This window comes from Symphalangus syndactylus, chromosome 20 (genome assembly GCF_028878055.3).
Source record: "Symphalangus syndactylus isolate Jambi chromosome 20, NHGRI_mSymSyn1-v2.1_pri, whole genome shotgun sequence".
In the NCBI taxonomy this organism is placed as follows: Eukaryota; Metazoa; Chordata; class Mammalia; order Primates; family Hylobatidae; genus Symphalangus; species Symphalangus syndactylus.
The window spans coordinates 12,020,185-12,041,563 of NC_072442.2; the positions used below are offsets into that span (position 1 = coordinate 12,020,185).

The 21,379-nt window shown below is 39.8% G+C and overlaps 2 protein-coding genes across 7 annotated transcripts in view; one reads left to right on the plus strand and one right to left on the minus strand.

The window, feature by feature from the left end:
* STXBP4 (syntaxin binding protein 4) overlaps window positions 1–21,379 on the plus strand; it is a 227,434-nt gene that overhangs the window by 409 nt on the left and 205,646 nt on the right. For all 6 annotated transcript variants that reach the window (XM_055258752.2, XM_063629923.1, XM_063629921.1 and 3 more), the window contains exons 2-3: window positions 19,178–19,255; window positions 19,707–19,831. In XM_055258752.2, the coding sequence (XP_055114727.2) occupies window positions 19,785–19,831 (47 nt within the window). In that variant the 5' untranslated portion in view covers window positions 19,178–19,255; window positions 19,707–19,784. The remainder of the gene's footprint in view (window positions 1–19,177; window positions 19,256–19,706; window positions 19,832–21,379) is intronic.
* LOC129470692 (M-phase inducer phosphatase 2-like) lies at window positions 11,316–14,140 on the minus strand. The gene is given in 1 exon segment (XM_055258753.2): window positions 11,316–14,140. A coding segment is annotated over 1 exon segment (1,572 nt). The 5' UTR covers window positions 13,998–14,140; the 3' UTR covers window positions 11,316–12,425.

The window sequence follows — 21,379 nt, forward strand, 5'->3', positions numbered from 1 at the left end:
CATTTTCTCAGCCCGTGGGCAGTCGGCTTCCCCTGCTCTGATGCCCCTTACAACTTGCCCAGTGGAAAGCACCACAGCTGGAGCAGGAGGGAAGCTGTCCCGCTGAAGTTTGTTCGGGAGAGAGTGACTAGGATAGGAGGGCCATTTAAGGAGAGACTGAAAGAAACGAACCCCGTGGGGGGATGTAATAGCTTTCTTCAGTTGTCCCACAGGACGAACTCGAGGGGGGCAGACAGCGTAGCGGATTTTACTGTGTTAGAAGGAAGCATCTTTCTAGAAACTATAAAGTAGCAGTTAAGAGCTCAGGTTCTGAGGTTAGGCGCTTCTGGATTTTTACCCGGGTCCTCACCATGGCCCTGTGCCCTTAGGTCAGTTACTTGTCCTCTCTAAGACCTGATGTCCTTACTTATAAAATGGAAATCAGAACAGTAAATGAGAATATTCATATAACGTGACTTTCATGATGACTGACGCGTAGTAAGAATTTAGTTAAAAGTTAGCCTGTATTTCTACTTGCTACGTGGCCATTTCTAATGGCCAGAGCAGGTATAATTATCCCCACTATGTGGATGAGGAACTTGGAGGCCTGAGAAATTTCAAGTAGTCATTCGACATTTTATTTATTTATTGCCCTCTCAACCGTGGGCCTGACACCAGTCGACCTGCTGGCGCTATAGCACAGAACAAGTGGGGAGATCACTTCTGTGATGGACTGTCCTTTCTACTGAGGGGCTCAGAAAATAATCAAGTAACAGTTACCGAAATAAGGGAATTTCAGATAACAATCAGTGCAGTGAAGACAATGGAATAACATAATATGATTGACAGTCATGAGAAGGGGTAGTAAAGTAAGGACCTTTTGAAGAGGTGACATTTGAGTTTAGACCTGAACAATGATAAGGAGCTACCTGCTCAATAACAATTCCAGGCCAAGCAAAGGCCCAGGGGAAGGAAAGAGATAGAATGACTGAAGAACAGAAAGAAGGCCACTGTGTTTCCAACATAGCAGAGTGGAAAGTGGTAGGAAATGGGGTCAGAACAGGTAACAAAGGCCTGGTAATACCAGCCTTTTAAGCCATGTCCAAGGGTTTGGATTTTATTCTAAAAGTAATAGGAAGCTATTGGAATGTTTGACGCATACAAGTGATGTGATCTGACTCACATTTTTGAAAAGATATTGATTACTTTGTGGAGAATGGATTAAAGATAGGGGGAGGAATGGAAGTAGAACAATGAGGAAGCAATTGCAGTAGTCCACATGAGTGATGATGGTCACCTTGAGTGAGTAATTGATTAACTTGTGGTCACAGGGCCAGAAAATTGCAGAACCAATAAAATCTAAATACCTTCTGACTTCTTTCTATACTCCGGCATACTGTCTCAAAAATTTCAGGTCTCCATGATTCTACAAATTTATTCATATTGTGTAATGACAGTGTTTGACAATCTTTTTCATCTGCATGCAGCTTGGTTCTTTTTTTTTTTTTTTTTTTTTTGAGGTGGAGTCTCGCTCTGTTGCCCAGGCTGGATTGCAGTGGCTCGATCTCCACTCACTGCAAGCTCCACCTCCCGGGTTCACGCCATTCTCCTGCCTCAGCCTCCCCAATAGCTGGGACTACAGGCGCGCCACTACGCCTGGCTAATTTTTTGTATTTTTAGTAGAGACGGGGTTTCACCGTGCTAGCCAGGATGGTCTCGATCTCCTGACCTCATGATCCACCCGCCTCAGCCTCCCAAAGAGCTGGGAGATTGCAGGCGTGAGCCACCGCGCCCGGCCCGCACCTTGGTTCTTGTACCAGATTCTCAGCTCTTCTAGGATGAGATTTCTCATAGTTTAATTTTCTTACAGTATAGACTGAAATCCCTGACACCAACAGTACATTTCTGCTCACCATTCTTTTTCTCCAGGCACCCCTTCTTTGTAGCTCCAGGTAGCAGTATAAATATATGTCAGTAATACAGTCTTTGTCTTGGACTCCAGTATTTTATTTTTTTGTATAATAATTGCAAAATGAAACTCCTATGTACAGTGATATTGATAGCAATGAAGTGGTGTTGGTCTTTGTAGCTTTCTACTTTAATGAAAGAAAATATGCATCGTATCTTAGTATGATAATGTGAAATAACAGTTCATGTTTATGAAATACTTCTGAATGACAACTAAAATATTTTGGTTTTTTACTTATATTTTGAATGAAATGTGTAGAACATCATTTAGTTCAATGTCCAATTAACAAACATATTAAACAATTTAAAACATTTCTGCAACATAGTAGTACTCAAATTTCTTGTATATCCTTCACCAAGATTAGAGAATGATAAAGATTCTTCAGTCTTTATCTGTATACTTACTTGTTTATTTCCTATTACAAGGACACTTTCTCCTTCCAAACCACAGAGCAGGCATCAAAATCAGTAAGTTAATATTTATACAGTATTACCATATGTAGTCAGCTTGGACTACTAATAACAAAATACCACAGACTGGTTGCTTAAACAACAGAAATACTTGTTTCTCAAAGTTCTGACGGCTGGAAAGTCCAAGATCAATGTATCAGCTGATTCACTTCCTGGTGAGTGGTCTCCCTGGCTTGTGACATCTACCATCTTGCTGTGACCTTACATAGATTGGAGTAAATGAGCTCTTACGTGTCTTATAAGGACACCAATCCCAGGAGATCAGGTTCCCACCCTTATGACCTCATTCAACCATAATTACTTCCTAATTCAAATACAGCTACATTGGGGGGTTAGGACTTCAACATATGGATTTTGGATTTTGGGGGATATACATTAAATTCTTTACATCATGTTATTCATGGACTCTACATAAATTACCCCATTTGTCCCAATCATTTCCATTTTAGATCTAGGATTTAATCCAGGATTACTCGTTGATTTTAGTTGTCATGCCTCTTCAGTCTTCTTCAATCTGGAATAGTTGCCAGTCTTTTCTTGTCTTTTTTTCTTTCGTTTTTTTTTTTTTTTTTTTTTTTTTTTTTTTTTTTTTTTTGAGAGACAAGATCTTGCTGGGTTGCTCAGGCTGGTTTCAAACTCCTGGCCTTAGGAGATCTTGGTCTCCCAAAGTGCTGGGATTACAGGCGTGAGCCACCGCACCCAGCCTTATCTTTCATGACTTTGACATTTTTGAGGAATACAGGCTGGTTACGTGATTAAATGTTCGTCAATATAGGTTTGTCTGATGTTTCCTCATGTTTGTGACCCCTTGACAGGAATATCTTAGAGGAGATGCTGTGCTTCAGTGAGTCCTCTTAGGCATCACATGATCTCAATTTATTCCATGGGTTCATGATGTTAACTTCTGTTTCTTTAAGATTGGGTCTGCCAAGTTTCTCTGTTACAAGGTGAATTAGCAAATATGTCATAAATTAATAGGCAATGTGTGTTTTGTGGGGAGAATCTTTGTGTTTTGTAGGGAGAAGCTTTGATACTGTAAATATTCTGTTTCTCATCATACTTTCTCCTGCCAGATTTCTCCATTGATGCTTCTTGTTTGAATCTGTTATTTCTGTGATGGATGCCAAATGACAATTTTCTGATATTATCAGTCCTTCTAGATTTATTAGTTGGCATTTTACTGTAAGGTAGTTTTCCTTGCTATACCATATATTTCTCGTTTATTTGTTTACATCAGTATAGACTCATGAATTCAAATTTTAATCAATTTATTACCATTATTTTCTAATTCTGATTTCAAATTTTCTTAGACTTAGCCAATAGAAGCCCCTTTTTGACATGTTTCCATCATTCTTTCATCACTTCCTTATTTTCTGGCACAACAACGTGCCATGCTTATCTTGTATTTTCCTGACCTGCCTTGGAATCAGCCTTTTCTGCCAGGAATTTTGGTTTCTTTAGTGGAAAGTGGTATTTAGAAACAAACTCTGAGCACTAGAATTGTTCATTACTAGCCTTTCTCAGCAGAGAGACCCTAGAGAATTTGTGTGTATAAACAAGTGTGCATATGTGTGTTCAACAGCAGGAAATCTGGCCACCTTTATCTTCAATGTATGTACTTACTTGCTCGATTCCCCCCGTATGTAAGCAAATTACTGTGGCTGAAAGCTTGGCCCTAGAAAAGTGAATTCATCTCTTCCTGGTATGTCAGCCCAAAGCTGAGTATTAAATATGCTGCCCACTGGACACCATCCAAACACTCAGCAAGACAAAAGTGATGAGGAAGAAGGAAAGAGAAAAGTGTATTTAGGAAGTTCCGCTCCGGACATTTTAGGAGGGGTAGGAGGAAGGAGGAAAGGCCAGTTAGGAAGTTTGGTTGTAGACACATAGGCCCTTTCACGTACCCTTTTCCCAAGCTCAGCCCATGGATAGGGGAAGCAGGCTTAGAATGATGAGTTAACTTGTCCAAGCCTAATCAGTTGGGTAGTGGCAGAGCTGGAGTTTAAGCCTGGATTTTTTCTGACTCCTTACAACTTGCTATTTTTACTGCGTCTTGTAGAAAGCAGCTTTGCAATGGATGACAACAAAACAACAACAAAAACACTGAAGCCTTTCTTTTCTGTATTAGGAGATGTTTCTTTACTTTTGTCTCAGGTAAAAATCATCATTAACGTGGTTAGATGCCTATTTGTAAGATGGCACATTTGAAGTTATTTCTAAGCTAGAACAAACAGCTTAGACAGACTTGAGCATAGGATTGGGGTCAGAGACCGAGGTTATAACCTGGATACAAGGAGTTCTTAAGATGATGAAAGGTCTGTCAATATGCATAGATACAATAACAATACAACACTGGGAGATGCTGAAATGTATATTTTTTTTCTCTAAAGCTTCAAATGAATGCATAAGCCTGGGCTGCAATTTTTGTGAGTCTGCATGTGCTTGTAATAATGCATAAATTGTTATGATAACTAATGCCAAATAATGGGTTATACCATGAATGGAATGAGAGCTCCTCAGGGCAGGGCTAATCCAACCCTGTTTTGTAGGTAGAGGTGTTAATTACACATTTTAAATATCAAGAGCTGGACTGACATTTCAGATTTGACACCTTTAATTTGCAACATTATTCTTCAGCAATAAACAGTTAAACCTTGTAAACTCTTTCTGGTTAGCTATAATCATGTCCAATTTTATATATTAGGTAAAATAAGTTATATAAGTTATTTTTCATATAAGCCATTTTGATATTCACATAATGTTTTCTTATCTGATTATTGATTTTTAGGCTTTCTATGGATTATAAAGATGTACTATTTTAAATTTTGGTATTTTTAATCCATAACATAAGGAAATTGGGACTTCAGTCTTAATATGGTGGTCGTCACTGAACTGTATTTTCTAGTGGTTTTCCTGATAAAGCTCCTGAATCCATTTAACAATGTGAAATACCTAACAATAATTCTGACAATACTCACAACTGTTTATTTGGTAGCTATTTATTACAATACTTGTATCTAAAAGAATCAGAGTAATGTATTTGAATAAATAGTAAGTACAGATATATTGTGTTTGCTTAAGAAAAGGCAGGGTAATCATTGTTTTCCAGTTAGTGCACAATAATGCCCTGAAGTCGTCTCAGTCAGTTTTGATACCCTAGTTTCTTATTTTCTGGCAGCAGCCTCTGTGCCATCTTTTTGAGGAGCTACTCCGTTTAAAAGCTCTTAATTAAGTTTATATGATTGACAGATAATGTGAAAGGAAAACAGAAATCATTTATCAATAGAAGGCATTTATTATTTCAAGTAAAGTTTATCAAGATCAGGGCCAGCTTCATGAAAATATGACGTGTGCAGTCACACAAGGCCCTGCTCTTAAAAAGGCCCCTCACTTATGATGTAGGACATGCAAGCCCCTAAATTGGGGCGTAGCCCAGGAGGGTTCTTGGCTTGGCCCAGAAAAGAATTCCAGGGCAAGCTGGTGGTGTTAAACAGCAACTTTTATTGAAGTGGCATTGTACAGTAAGCAGCAGAGAGACTGCTTCTTGCAGAGTGGGGCTACCCCATAGGCACTGTGCCCAGAATAGCAGCTTAGAGGCAGTTTTGCACTCATAGTTATACCCTCTTTTAATTATATGCAAATTAAGAGACAGTTTATGCAGAAATTTCTAGGATGAGTGTGGTAACTTCCAGTTCGTAGGGTCATTGCCATGGAAAGGGGTGGTAAGGTCTGTGTGTTGCCATGGCGATAGTAAACTGATGTGGCACACTGGTGGCCATGTCTTCTGGAAAGCTGCTTCTATCCAGGAACTTTTTAGCTGATCCTCAGTTTGGTTCCAAGTCCTGATTCCTACCCCACTTAGATAAGCCCTGTGTTTGTTTAATGCTCTACTGTCAGCATCTTGAAATTATTTTTTGTTTTTGAGACGGAGTCTCACTCTGTCACTCAGGCTGGAGTGCAATGGCATGATCTCGGCTGACTGCAACCTCTGCCTCCCAGGTTCAAGTGATCTTCCTGCCTCAGCCTCCTGAGTAGTAGCTGGGATTACAGGTGCATACCACCATGCCCTGCTAAAAATTCTTAATAATTATTTAACATGGGGCCTTGCATTTTCATTTTGTATTGGGCCCTGCAATTTATGCAGCCAGTCCTGGTCAAGATGTAAATAGATATAGATAGAGATACAGACACAGATATAGACACAATATTATATCTCAAATGCACTGACTGACAGTCTCACATGATTCAGGCCAAAGCACAGTCTAATTATATGATTTAATTATGTGATTAAAGGCAAAGGCAGAAAACTAGGGAAAGTACAAAAGTGGAAAGCCTTTAGAGCCTTTACTTTTAACCTTTAGAAGGTTAAAGGTAAGAGATAAAGGAAAAGGCAAATTCAGGTCTCCTGAGAATAGTCAGGTTAAGTGAAATGTGATCAGAACTCCAAACTTGCTACCATAGCCCGTAAGACCTTAGGAAATCCAGACCCTTCCTACTTCTCTAACCTTATCTCCTGCCACTCTCTCCCTGTTCACCACACTCCAGTTGCACTTCCTTCTTTTCTGTAAACACCTCAAGTTTGTTTCACTGCCCTCAGACCTTTTCTTTGCCTGGAATGCTTTGTCCCTCAGCTTTTTTCACAGCTGACTTCTTATTTGGAACCTAGCTGGGACACCCTCCCCAGTCTAAATTAGCCCTTCTCTCCTTAGTCACATTTGCTATCACCTTTCAATATCTGAAATCTAGTTCATTTAATTGTATCCTTTTTTTTATTGTTTTTCTCCCACCACTAGAATGTAAATACCAAAAGGGCAATGATCTTGGCTTGTCCACCATAATATCACATGCCCTTAATGTTGTACCTGCACGTAATTGTACTGAGTTAAATATTTGGTGGATGAATGCATGAATGAAAGCAAACAGAAGGCAGTCAGGTAGCCTAAGGAAACTTCTGAGAGCATTGAGCTGTTGTGCTGATGAAGACTCCTTTCAAGAAGACTGAGACTTTCTTTGAAGTAGTTTTCTGATGTTACCCACTGAGTTGGGCTGTGTGTTACAGGCAGATGCTTATGCATCCTGAAATAGGACCAATTGTCCCATAGAACTGATGTTAATGGTTTCTTTGAATAAACACAGAAATTGATTCTCCCATTGTTAAAACTTGAGAAAGTTAAATTTGTCTTATCTGAGTTACTTTCTCAGGAAACCAACCATCAGGCCTCCCAGATACTATCAAGAAACTGAAACTTACCAGATCATTGCATCTGGACGATATGATACCAGACCCCTCAGCCATCATGACTGCCTTACCCAGGGTTACCCAGTCCTTAGGCTGCAGACTAGTATCCATCCATGGCCTGTTAGGAACCCAGCCAGACAGCAGGAGGTGAGTGGAGGGCAAGTGAGCATTACCACCTGAGCTCCACCTCCTGTCAGATCAGTGGCAGCATTAGATTCTCCCAGGGGTGAGAACCCTATTGTGAATTAGGCATGTGAGTGGTCTAGGTTGCATGCTCCTTATGAGAATCTAATGCCTGATGATCTAAGGTGGAACAGTTTCATCTTGAAACCATCCCCCATACCCCCATGCGTGGAAAAATTGTCTTCCACAAAACTGGTCCCTGGTACCAAAAAGGTTGGGGACCGCTGGCCTAACCAATCACTTGCTACCTGTTGACCAACTCCTCTTCCTTACCGCTCCCTAATTCCTGTTTTCCCACACATACTTACATTTTTTCCCTGCCATATAAGCCCCTAATTTTAGCTGGTCAGGGAGAGGGATACAAACTTCCCATCTCCTTGGCTGCGACACCCAGTTAAAGCCTTCTTCCCTGGCAATACTCTGTCTTTCAGTGATTAGTTTTCTGTGTAGCGAGCAACAGGACCTAAACCAAACCCCTGGCATTTTGGTAACACCCCCAAGACAAATGAGCAGCATTTCTGAACTCGTTAGATTCTTGGAAGAAAAAAAAACATGCACTAGCAAACAGAATATTGCCTTTGGGTACAGAATAAAAGATAATAAAATACAGTTGGCCATCAGTATCCGCAGGTTCCACATACACAGATTCAACCAATCACAGATTGAAAATGAACATTAGGCCTACAACGGCTGTGTCTTCACTGAACATGTACACACTTTTTCTTGTCATCATGTCCTGAATAATATAGCATAACATATTTACATTGTGTTTGGTATTATAAGTAATCTAGGGGTGATTTAAAATATAAGAGAGGATATGCATAGGTTAGGTGCAAATACTACACCATTTTATATCAGGGACTTGAATATCTTCTAATTTTGGTATCTGCAGGGTCCTGGAACAAGTTCCCTGAAAATACTGAGGGATGACTATAACTCTTTGATCTTTTATATATTGGTTTCCTGAAACTTTTATATCATTTAAAAATGATCAGTTAAGTTTAGCCCAGGGAAAATAGTCATTCCTGATTTTGTCAATTTTCTTAAACAACCTTAGGATTATATAAGTAGCTGATGTTATCTTGAAGAATCTCTGCTGTGATAAGGTATAAAACAAGTTACCAGTTTCTAAATGCTGTCATTTTTGTGTCTCCTCAAGTATAATACATCTAACTTTATAGGAAGAAATATTTACATTTGTAATATTAGCTTTAGTGAATAAATAAATAATAGGCATTTCTAACTTGTCAGTCCACAGAAACCAGACAGATTATTTGTTGAGCAGCCAACGTCATTGTGCCCTCCTACTCTTTTGAAATGACCTTAATGTGAAATGTCACTACACTAGTACACTTTTCCCTGCATTCTAATCCCTCCCAAATGACCAACTGCAGCCTACCCCATCCCACTCATGGGTAATACTGATCTTAGAGGTGGACGTATATTTTAAAAAGAAAATCTTTCCCTCAAAAAACATTGAGAGACTTGTAGTTTAATAAGCCTGCCATAAAATTTTTGATTTGTAGAGCCAAGAAAGAACCTTTAAAGATCATTTTATGAATGATTTTGACGTCGTACATATGAAGACTAGGGAGCAGAGTAAGTGGCTGCTCAAAGTCATATGTCTAGTGGGCATCTACCCTCTGGACTGGTACTCTTCCCAATGCAATAAAAAAAACATAAAATATATGTACTATGTAATATGTACTATGAGCTTCTTTGCTATGAGTCATCTTTCTTTTTAAATTATAGCAGAAAATAAGTGTATTTATTTCTACTGCCTGTCAATTTGCTTACAAAGGAGTTGTCATAAGAAGTTATTTAAAGGATATAGCTGATTTTCTTTGTGAAACACCAGATCTATGTTATTTTCTCTTTTAAATTGCAACATTTGTTGATACCTTAGCAAATGAAGATGAAAAGAGAAAATGACATAAAGGTAAAATGACATTACAGGAGACATAATTAGAAAGAGCTGATTTTAAATATTAGATGCCAAGAAGGTACTCTCAAACATGGTAACTTTTTTGATATTTTTCCTTCTTTATCCAAATAATATATCAAAGTATATATCCTTGTTGTAAGCCATTCAAGAAATAAAGAATAATTTAAAGAAGGAAATAAAAATAACAGGAAATAAAAATAGTAGCTCCAATTGTCAGTTATTGTTTACATTTTATTGTATATTTTTAACAAATGTAATTTTAAAAGATGAAATTATTCTACACATTCTGCTTTTACCTTGCTGTTGTTTTTTTACCTAGACCATTTTTGATGATTACATAGTATTGTTTTACATGATTATACTGTAAATTATTTAACCAATTATCAATTTTTACATATTTTTGAGGTTTCTGTTATTTTGTAATTACTAACTATTCTGTAATGATACTTATGAACTAACGGATACTTCTGTGTGTTTGCTGAATCACTCCTTGCCAACCACAGAGTATTAAAATGAACTAGTATCCTGCTTTTGGTAGACAAACCCTGGATTTGGATTTTCCCCCACTACTGATATCCCATTTCCCTAGGTGCCCCTCAAAATGTTTTTGTTCTCTCACTTTTTCTAACCCTCTTTTTTATTGTTCGTAATTGTTTATTAAATGTGCTGAATTTTTACTTTTAAGGGATATTTTACAAACCATATTTACCTAGCATTTTTAGATACTTCTGACCCCAGCCACATCTTCCTTTTTGAACATAAAATCAAGGAGTGTCCTATGTGTCCTTATTGCTCTATCAGGAATCTGGTTACTTTATATAGTGTGTGAACCCAAGAAAGCAATTACCCTCCTTTATGCCCTTGGAAAAGCTAACAGTGCTCTCTGCTAAGAAAAAGCCTCCTTTAGCCCCTTTCTTTTCTTTTGTTCCCTCACTAACAATATAAGCATAAGCCCTCATACTCAATATGAACTGAAATTCTCCAATCAGTCTACAGCCATACCACCCTGAACATGCCAGATCTTGTCTGAAAATCCCCATTTTATCAAGATAATTTCATGTATCTTTAGAGACCTCTAGATGGCCAATAGCTTCTGACAAAGCACTTTTCTTATGAGCTTTTTAACATTATTATAAAGAGACTATTTGGACTTAGTATTAAAGCAATAAGTCTTGCCTTCACTGGTATCATACCGTCCTTCCCTTTCCTTCTGGTGATCATTTCACTTTAGACAAACAACTAAAAAGACATTAGAGCTCTTGACCTCACAGCTCATTAAATATTTCAAAGTAAATATAAAAGTACTTTGGCAAGGAAGGATGGGAATTAGGCTTTTGCTTACAAAGCCTTTATAGGTCTATTCTAGATGTATTATTTTAGACTTTGCAGTGACAGCTTAATAAATCATCTAGTTATTTGTTTGTGACAGGTGTCTATGTGTGTGTGTTGTTAAGTAAAATGCACTTGTATGTAAACCAATATGTTACAGTTACATAATTTTTAACAAAAATATAACACGTATGAATTGTGCCAGGTTTTTTCTTCTACTGCTTTATTAGTAACATTTTTAAATGAAGACATATAATCATATAATCAAGCAGAATTTGGGGTGGGAGGGAAATTATTTTCTAGAAGATGATACACTTAAAGCTTTCCCAAAATATTTTTTGTTATTTACAAAATAGTGGATTTTTAAAAGGCATTACATTAACAATAAAAAAAAATAATACCTAGGAATTAACTAAATAAGAAATGTGCAACTGTTACCAGTGCAGGGTCTTGACTACAAGTCGTCTAGGTTCTTGGCATTTTGAACAAAGATTTGGACAAAATGCACAAACAAAGCAAGGAAAGAATGAAACAATGAAAGCATAGATTTACTGAAATGAAAGTACTTTCCACAGAGTAGGAGCAGGCTGGAGCAAGTGGCTCAAGAGCACTGGTTACAGAATTTTCTGGGGTTTAAATTTCCTCTAGAGGTTTTCCATTGTTTACTTGGTTACACATTATGTAAATGAAGGAGTGGCCTGCAACCAATCAGAAGTACTTTCCAGGCCGGGCGCGGTGGCTCACGCCTGTAATCCCAGCACTTTGGGAGGCCGAGGCGGGCGGATCACGAGGTCAGGAGATCGAGACCATCCTGGCTAACAGGGTGAAACACCGTCTCTACTAAAAAAATACAAAAGAATTAGCCGGGCGTGGTGGCGGGTGCCTGTAGTCACAGCTACTGGGGAGGCTGAGGCAGGAGAATGGCATGAACCCGGGAGGCGGAGTTTGCAGTGAGCCGAGATCACGCCACTGCACTCCAGTCGGGGCGACAGAGCAAGACTCCACCTCAAAAAAAAAAAAAAAAAGTACTTTACATTTTTCTTTTTTTTTTTTCTGCCTTTAAGCTGGTATTAACCCAACTTAACTAACTCAACAGACTGGGCTCTTCCAGGGGTGGGGGGCACCAGGATATGGAAAATGATGGGATGACACAGGTGAATCGGGGCTGGGGCAGACAGGCAGGACACCCACACAATCTTTCCCATGGACAGCACCTGAGGCCTGCAGCAGGCCGGCAGCCCGGCAGGCCCATAGGGCGGCTGGCTTCAGGCCTCGAAAGGCAAGGGAGGTAGCAGGACTGACGCAGGCCCCTCACTGGTCCTGCAGCCGGCTACAGAGCTCCCGCCGGCTCCGCTCCCCAGCCCAGCTGCGAGTCTTGAGGCGGAAGGTCTTTAGCTCATCCTTGAAGGCCTCATGGTTCATGGGCCGGTAGTCCTGAGGTTCACAGAAGTTCGGGAGCTGAGGGAAGAACTTCTTGTAGCCGCCTTTCAGGATATACATCTCGGGGTAGTAGAGGCTGGGGTAGTCGTTGACAGCATGGTCTCGTTCCCTGATGAAACGGCACATGCGGGGCCCACGCTCGGATGAGAATTCACATTGGAAAATGAGGATGACTCTCTTGTCCAGGCTACAGGGTGTGATGGGGTTCTGCAGCAGGAAGCTCTTGGCGTCGCGTTCCAGGGACAAGTTCACCACAGTCTTGATGTGCCCGTCTTTATACTCATAGGGGTATCTGCAGTCTACAATCACAAACTTATCCACGATGTTGCTGAACTTGCCCGTCAACAGGGCCACCATCGTTTCTGGTGAGATGTACTTGAGGTCTTGATGCTTTCCATCTACTGTCTGTAGGAGGAAGGCCTTAGAGTAATCTCCAATCAGCTCTCGATGGTCACTGTCCAGGAGATTCTGGATCTCATCGTGACACAGTGATTCTGAGCAGAGGACGCGGGCTTTAGTTTCCTCAGCCTCCTGCTGCTCCTCAGGAGGGGTCACGCTCCGCCTCCACTAATTCTGCACGGGCATGTCCCTGTCCTGGGGCCGCTCCAGCCTCTCGAGAATGGGCCGGATCATGCTGCAGGGCATGGACGGAAAGCGGAAGAGCCGCTGGCACTTGCTCTACATGACGAGGTCCTGTTCCTCTTCCTTTTCCAAGGTCTTGACCAGTGGGGCACTAATGAGACTCTCCATGCCTGGGGGAACTGCATCATCGTCCTTTAAGTCACTCTCTAGGATGTCCACAAATCCATCGTCTTCCTCAGTATCCCCCTCTGCGGGGGTCAGAGAGAAGCGACCTAAGGCCAGGAGGCTGAGCTCCTCCACTTCCATCTTCCGCTCAGGACTGAGACACATCAGGTCGGGGGCCGAGCTGGGTTTCTGGGCAAAGGCTTCTCTGCGGCTGGCCCACTCTGCCAGAGCATGGATGGAGCTGGGACGTGTGGGCTTCCATGGCATCTTGAAGACAAATCCATCCGGCATAGACTGGAAGCGTCTGATGGCAAACTGCTCGGTCTGCTCTGCCATCTGGGGGTCCATAGGGCTGGGGGAATCCATGCAGAGACCTGCATCAGAAGATTCGGAGGATTCAGACGTCAGGGAGGATTCGGATGCCGGTCGAGACACGGATAGGCGCGTAAGGCGGCTGCGGCTGCGGCAGAGCAGGGTCCCTACCTGACTCTTTGGGGTTTCGCTGCCGAGCCTGGCGAGGTCGTGCATGGTCTGGGTGAGGGTGGTGACCGGCGAGGAAGCGGCCGCGCGCACCGGGGACCCCAGGAGGCCATGAGATCCCAGCAAGAGGCCCGGGAGGTGGCTGGGACGCTGGGCGCCACCGCGCACGCCTGCTGGACTGAGAGCCGAGCCTGGCGTGGGCTCCAGCTGGGGCATCTCCGTCGCGGCGGGGCCGGGCGCAGGGCAGCCAACAAACGCCGGCACAGCTGGCTGGGCCGAGGGAGGCAGCGGGCGAGGGGTGGGGTGGGGGGAGGGAAGGGAGGGAGGGAGGAAGAGCCACAGGGCCAGGCGCGAGGGAGGAGAGGGATGCGGGAGGGCGGGGGGCGAGGGACGCGGGGCTCAGGCACCAGCCTGGGAAGCCTCTCCAGAAGTACTTTCCATTTTTCATCTGCCATGCAGTGCAAAGGGAGTAAGCCTCTGATCCTTTTGTGGAGAGGTAGGGTTTTCCTTTTGATTCAGTTCTAGGAAGTCAGTGCCAATCGGCCTTAGGCTCCCTGCCTCCAGACCCTATTCTCCTGCCTCACAAGGTCACTGGGAAGGCAACTTTAAAATACCGTAGAAACAGGCTTGTCCCACCTGTGGCCCATGGGCTGCATGTGGCCCAGGACAACTTTAAATGTGTTCCAACACAATTTTGTAAACTTTCTTAAAACATGAGATTTTTTTGCGTTTTTTTTTTTTTTTTGTCGTTGTTGTTGATGATTTGTTTTTAAGCTCATTAGCCAACATTAGTGTTAGTGTATTTTGTGTGTGGCCTAAGACAATTCTTCTTCCTCCACTGTGGCCTGTGGAAGCCAAAAGATTGGCCACCCCTGCTATAGAAGGTCACAAAAGAAGATTTGAACAAATAGAAAGTGATACCAAATTCTTGGATAGGAAGACTCAAAATAACATCATAGATAACAATACTTCTTCAATTAATTTGTAAATTTATTGATTCCCTTACAAATAGCATTGTTTTGTTTTTTAAGCAAGGTAAGAATACTTTGAATTTAATGTGTAAAAATAAACAACCAAAAACAACCAGGGAAAACCTGGTTAACAAAAGAACAAATGAGAGGTGATTGGCCTTACTAGGTATGATAGTGCCTCTGTAATTAAAATAGAATGGCATTGGTGTACGAATAAACAGTCTAACCAAAGGGCCAGAATAAAAATTACAGAAGTAGACCCAAACACTTAAGAGATTTTGTATATGATGAAAGTTGTATCTCAAAATGGTGGGGAAAAGATTTAATAAATGTAGTTGAGACAATGGGGTGGTTTTCTTGGGAAAAATATGAGTTGGATCTGTACTTTATATTACGATGGATTCCAAATGGATCAAATATTTAAAAATGAAACCATAAGAGTACTGGAAGAAAATATGAGAGAATTCTTTATAACTTTGGAGTGGGCAAGGAGTTTCTAATTTGACCTAAAACCTGGAAATCATAAAAGATTCATAAAGTTAGCCACAAACTTTTGCATAACAGAAAGCCCATAACCCAGAAAAAAAGGGGGGAAATATATTTGCAATTCTTAATGCTGATAGAGAAATAATTTCTGTAAGATTTAAGAACTCCTAGAAACTGAACAGAGAAAGACCTAACGATAAATAGAAGAATTGGCAAAAGATGTAAAAAAAAACACAGTTCACATAAAAGGAGATACTGAATGGTTCTTAAAGCATAAAAAACTCTTCAGCCTCACTCCAACTACCTTGAGATACCATTTTCATCATAAGACTGGCAAAAATCCAAACGTTATTTAGTATACCATAGTGGAGAAAATTTAGAGTAACAGGCACTGTTGTTGGTGAGATAGTAAATTAGTACAACCCTGACTGAGGGACATTTGGCAATTTGTATCAATTTCATTATGGCATTTTTGTAATTTCATTAAATTAATATTTACTATAATTTCTGGCAGAAGATCTTTTATTTTCTCTATTTTTTGTCCAGTGAAAAGAACTGGTTTTATTGAATACCATGTCTGAGAATATAAATTACTAAGTCTTACTCAAACACCATATGTGTAATGGACAGATTTTTTTTATCTGATGAGATTTCTAATTATATGGGATGAAGATTGTTTTAATGAGATCATAAGTAAACAGACTTATCAAAAAAAGCTCTAATTTAAGTTTTCTGGAATAGATTCGTCTTATACAACAAGACTTTTTTTCTCCAATGTTCCACTTTCTCTGTTTTTGCTGACCTAACTGTTTCCCTCTTATGATTCACCAAACTAGAATAACAATATATTTGTCTTCAACGTGCATATTTTTAGTAAAAGAACAGAATGTTTTCCTTCTGTGTTATTTATTAATTATGGGAACTTGAGGGTGGTGTGTGTGTGTGTGTGTGTGTGTGTGTGTGTGTGTTATGTGTATGTAACGTTACTGGAATCCCTGTTGGTTAAGGGCCTTGCAAGCTTGTATAGAGTAGGAAGCAGGCAAAGGAGAGGGAAAGGACAGACATTTTATGATATTTAAGGACATGACAATGAATACCTTGTTAATACAAAAAATAAGCCCACTGTTGGGATGGATAAGATTAAACCCACTTCTGTTTAATCAATAGTGTCATCTTTATATAAAAGAGATAACACATTACCACTCCTTACTCTCTTATTCCACTTTTTTGGTGAATCAAGCTTTTCATCTGAATTAATTTTCCAGCATACTGTAGTAGAAACAGCTTGGGTTTGGAGCAAGAAACAGCAGGATTCAAACTCTACAACTAGCCTCTGACAATGGACAAGCCACATACTTTCTGTATGACTTATTTTTCTTTTGTATAAAATTGGGTTAATAATACCTCCCTTGTGGGGCTCCTGTGGGAAGAAAATCCTGTAACATGGGGCCTGGCTGTATTGGTGTTTAATGATGACTTAGATCCCAGGTTTCGCAGCCTTTCTCCAAACTCCCTGTGTATACTGCTGTCAGAGCACTTCACCCCTCCTGATTTCATCTCATCTCTAGCACTTAGGACACTGCCAGCATGTTAAGTGAACGGAATAAACACCTAATTTTATTTTATACCTTAAAATAGAAATGTTTTAAAATGTCTTGTTAAGTGTATTATACGGAATCTATTGTAGAGTAGCATTTATACATCATTAGGCTTGTATGTTCCCAGGGGACCTGGGGACGTGTGTCCAGTTAGAACAACTCACCAAAGATGAGGATCTTACTCACTTTGGTACCAGTAGAAAGACTGCTCAGTTTTTCACATCTGCTTTTGAACCAGGTGTTACTATTCCTACCTTACTTAATAGGAGGAGATGCTAAGAGGTTAGGCAATTTTTCTAATGCAATGTTACTAGCCCATGGCAGTACTGCCATTTGAACTCTGCATTTCTTTTCTTTTCTTTTTTTTTTTTTTTTACATATGTCTAGTACACTTTCCACAATATTAAATAAATACATTCGGAATACATAGTATGTGAAACATAGTGCCAATTAATGGTAGTTACTATTATTGTTGTTATTTGAGAATGACCTCTCTTGAGCTTGAGAATCTGCTCCATGCGTGTATCATTAAAGCGGTCTATAATGAACTTATGCAAACTTAGTTTTAGAATTGAACTCTCTTCCATGACTATATCAGTCTTGTGGACAGCTGCAGTGGCTCTTGACTCTGAGAGGCTACTAGTCAAAGCCCAAGGATTTTAAGCTCCTCCCTCAGGTGGCCCTTCTTTTCCTCGTGGGTACTGAATAACTTTCTTATTTCACGGTCATTGGACTTTTGCTACTGACATTGTGGCTTGGTGGCTTCATTTTTCTGGCTGCTGTTGATCTGCATGCTTCCACTGTTCCTGTTGCTTGCTACTACAGAGGCTGTGAAAGTCGAAATGTGTTTTTACCACCCAGACCAGTGAATACATTCCTATGTTAGGGTCTCAAAAGTAGTTGGCTCTGTGTTTGGGGCCCATTCAGTTCATTTACGGAAGAATCTATGATTTCTTCTGCATACAGTGGTTGAAGAAAAGATAGGATGATCCTCTTGATTTTAGTCTTCAATCTCTCAGTTTTGTTCTCCCTAGACCCTTTTGTTCCTGAGTCTTCAGTTTCTCTGGGACTCTTTTTTTTTTTTTTTTTTTTTTGATACGGAGTCTGGCTCTGTCGCCCAGGCTGGAGTGCAGTGGCGCAGTCTTGGCTCACTGCAAGCTCCGCCTCCCAGGTTCACGCCATTCGCCTGCCTCAGCCTCCCGAGTAGCTGGGACTACAGGCACTGCCCCACGCCCGGCTAATTTTTTTTGTATTTTTAGTAGAGACGAGGTTTCACCATGTTAGCCAGGATGGTCTCGATCTCCTGACCTCGTGATCCACCCGCCTTGGCCTCCCGAAGTACTAGGATTACAGGCGTGAACCACCGCACCCGCTCAGTTTCTCTGGGATTCTTTAAGATACATGCCTCCTGCACCTGTTTCCTAGGCGAGAATTTTGTTGTGAATCAGTTGCTGATGTGCTGATGTATTGATTCTCCTCAGCTTTTCAGAGGATATCACCTTTCTTTACCTTAGTATGCCATACAAATATTACCATTATGTGTGTGCTCAGACTTAAAAAATGCTTAAGAAGCACTGCCCTAAATTTCAGCTTCTTCACCCCTCTTTTACCAATTATCACCCAACCATCTATTTTTTATCTTTTAAAAACTTGTTCAAAATTTTCATCTAATGGCTTTTTTCCCATTTACTCTTCAGCATTCTGAGTTTATACTGTTTGTAAGTCTTTACCCTAAGACTTTCATATTAGTTGGCTCTTGGGAGGGAAAGAATATATGTGCCAAGGTCAAGATGCCATTTTTAACTGAAAATCGGGTTTTTTAAAAGTTTAACTTTATTAAGCTATAATTGATTTACAACAAACAGCAGATATTTAAAGTGAGACAGTTTGTTACATTTGACGTATATCCATTTGTGAAATCATCACCACAATCAAGGCACCTGTGTACCTCTGTGGAAACTGAGGCTTGGAGAAGCCCAAAATTTCAAATGAGAACCCAGGCCTATCAGATCTCAAGGTCCATCCTGTAGACTATAACCTGAGTTCTAGTTAGGAGAAGAAAACAACAACAACAACAACAAAAACACTATTTTTCATTTGTGAGGGAAAACCACACAATCTCTGAATCTAGCTCCTCATTTCTTCAGGAAGAGAGTTGTACTAAATGATCCTAGTGTCTTTTTCAACTTTAAATTCGTTTGCTTCATTCATTGTTCTTAATAAAAGGTGGTAAATCTCTGTTCAAATACAGCTTGTTTTAATTAAATGAAACCACTATTCTCCGTAATTTTCACAGTGGAACAATATAAGACATTGAAAGCATATTTTTTTCTCTTCATAGGAAAGCCATTTAAGAAGCTCCTGGAGTAATATTAGTCAGAGTAATATAGGATCTGCAGGAAGTGCCTCAAGATAGTTGGTAAGATAATAAGAATTTAGTTTTTTTCAAATGCATTGCGCAATTATTTTTCTGACTATAAGCTTCATAGCCTTGTACTCACTGGAGACATTCTCCTCAATCTTTAACTATTATGTGATTTTTAAGCTTACCAAGGGTAGAAGTTGTAATAGTTACCTAAAGCTTAGCTGTATGTTCACTTTTGCCAGAGAATGAAGATGTTATATAGATATGGATATTCATAATGATATAGACATAGACTTCTCTATCTAATGAGCTGTCTTTACACTTCTCGGATGTTATTGTCAATGACCAAAATGCCGTAACTCAAAATACATACAATACATCTAACATCTATACACAGGCTTATATTATTTATGTGCCAAGTGTGTATAATGTTTTTATGAACAGTTGGAATCAAATTTGGCAGTTCTAAGACCTGACAATTTATTTTCTACTTCTTCAATCCTAGGAAAAGAAGAATTTCTAGACTCTTCATCAAGATCTTCATTTATACAGCTGTTAAATCCAAGGCTACTTTGGTGAAAGCATGAATAAAAATACATCTACTGTAGTATCATCCAGTCTACCTGAAAAGTAATTTTTAAATTTAATATGTTTTGAAATATAGTTTGAAATATGTAAACTATTAATGAACATTTGATTAAAAGTTTTTTTACATCTAGCTCTCTAATGTGGTCTACGATAGCAGTAATGAGTAGTGAGTAAAGTAATACATTGAATTACCTTTCAGTGTAAATCAGTGTATAGAAGAAAATCTGCATTCTCTTTAAAGTCATTTGTACAGGCACGGTAGGGCATGCCTGTAGTCCCAGCTGCTCCAGAGATTAGGACAGGAGGATAGCCTGAGGTTGGGAGTTTGAGGCTGTAGTTTGCTATGATTGCACCTGTTGATAGCCACTGCACTCCAGCTTGGGCAACATAGCAAAACTCTGTCTCTAAAAATAATAAAAAATAGACAATTGTCAAATACATTTTTAAAAACTCTTTTGTGAGATTTCTTTACAAAATTTTGATTTTTAATATCTAGAATATTTTATAATTCTGTTAAAAAATTTGATAATATATAGATTAACTCTTGCTGACTAACAAACCACCCTAAAGTCCCTTAAAACAATAAGCATTTATTCTTTCTTATGATTGAGTGGGTTGGTTGAGCAGTTCTGCTCTATACCAGATAATGTAGGATGGCCTCATTTACATCTTGTGAGGCCTCAGCTAGGAAGGTTGAATGGCAGAGGTCTCTTTAGAACTGGTCTGTCATTCTTCAGGAGGCTGGCTCAAGCTTTTCGCATGGTAGCAGAAGCACAGGTGTTTTCCAAATATCCAATTTCCTCACATTTGCTGGTATCCCATTGGCCAAAGCAATTTAAATAGCCAAATGAAAATTCAAGGAGTGGAGATACAGACTTTGCTTTTAGTGAAAGGAAGCAGTAAAGTCACATTACCAAGATGCATGCAGACAAGAATGGGAGGAATTGGTGGCCATTTTGTAAACGTAAAACATACCTTTAACAAGGTATATTAAAAAAAATCTTGCTGTTATTCTAGTCTTCACTGTGTGCCCTCATTCCCTCTATAAAAAGTTGTTTTTATTCTTGGTCCTTTTGTTGTGCTTCTTTTTGCTTAAGCCAATGCATATATATAAAAATAAATATACACATATATATGTACACATGATAATTATATATATTTGGATTCCACTCCCCAGAATCTTCTTAAGTAAAAGGTATCATGTATACCGTTTTGACCTTGCCTTTTTGTTTTAATGTATATCCTGGTGATCCCTTCATATCAGTTTATAAAAATCTTCCTTGTTTTTTGTTATAACTGCATAATATTCTATTGTGTGGATGTACCATAGTTTATTCAGCCAGTACATTATGGATGGGCATTTGCATTATTTGCAATGTCTGGTGAATACAAATTATGCCAAAATGAGTAACCTAGCATGTAAGTCATTTTCTATTTTTTGCCAGAGTATTTTGGGATAGATTCCTAGAAATTGAATTGCTGGATCAGAGGGTCTTTTTTTGTTAGAGGTTACCAATTTATCTCTTTAGAAGTTGTACCATTTTGCATTCCCACCAGCGGTGTGCAAAAATGCCTCTTTTCCCATAGCTT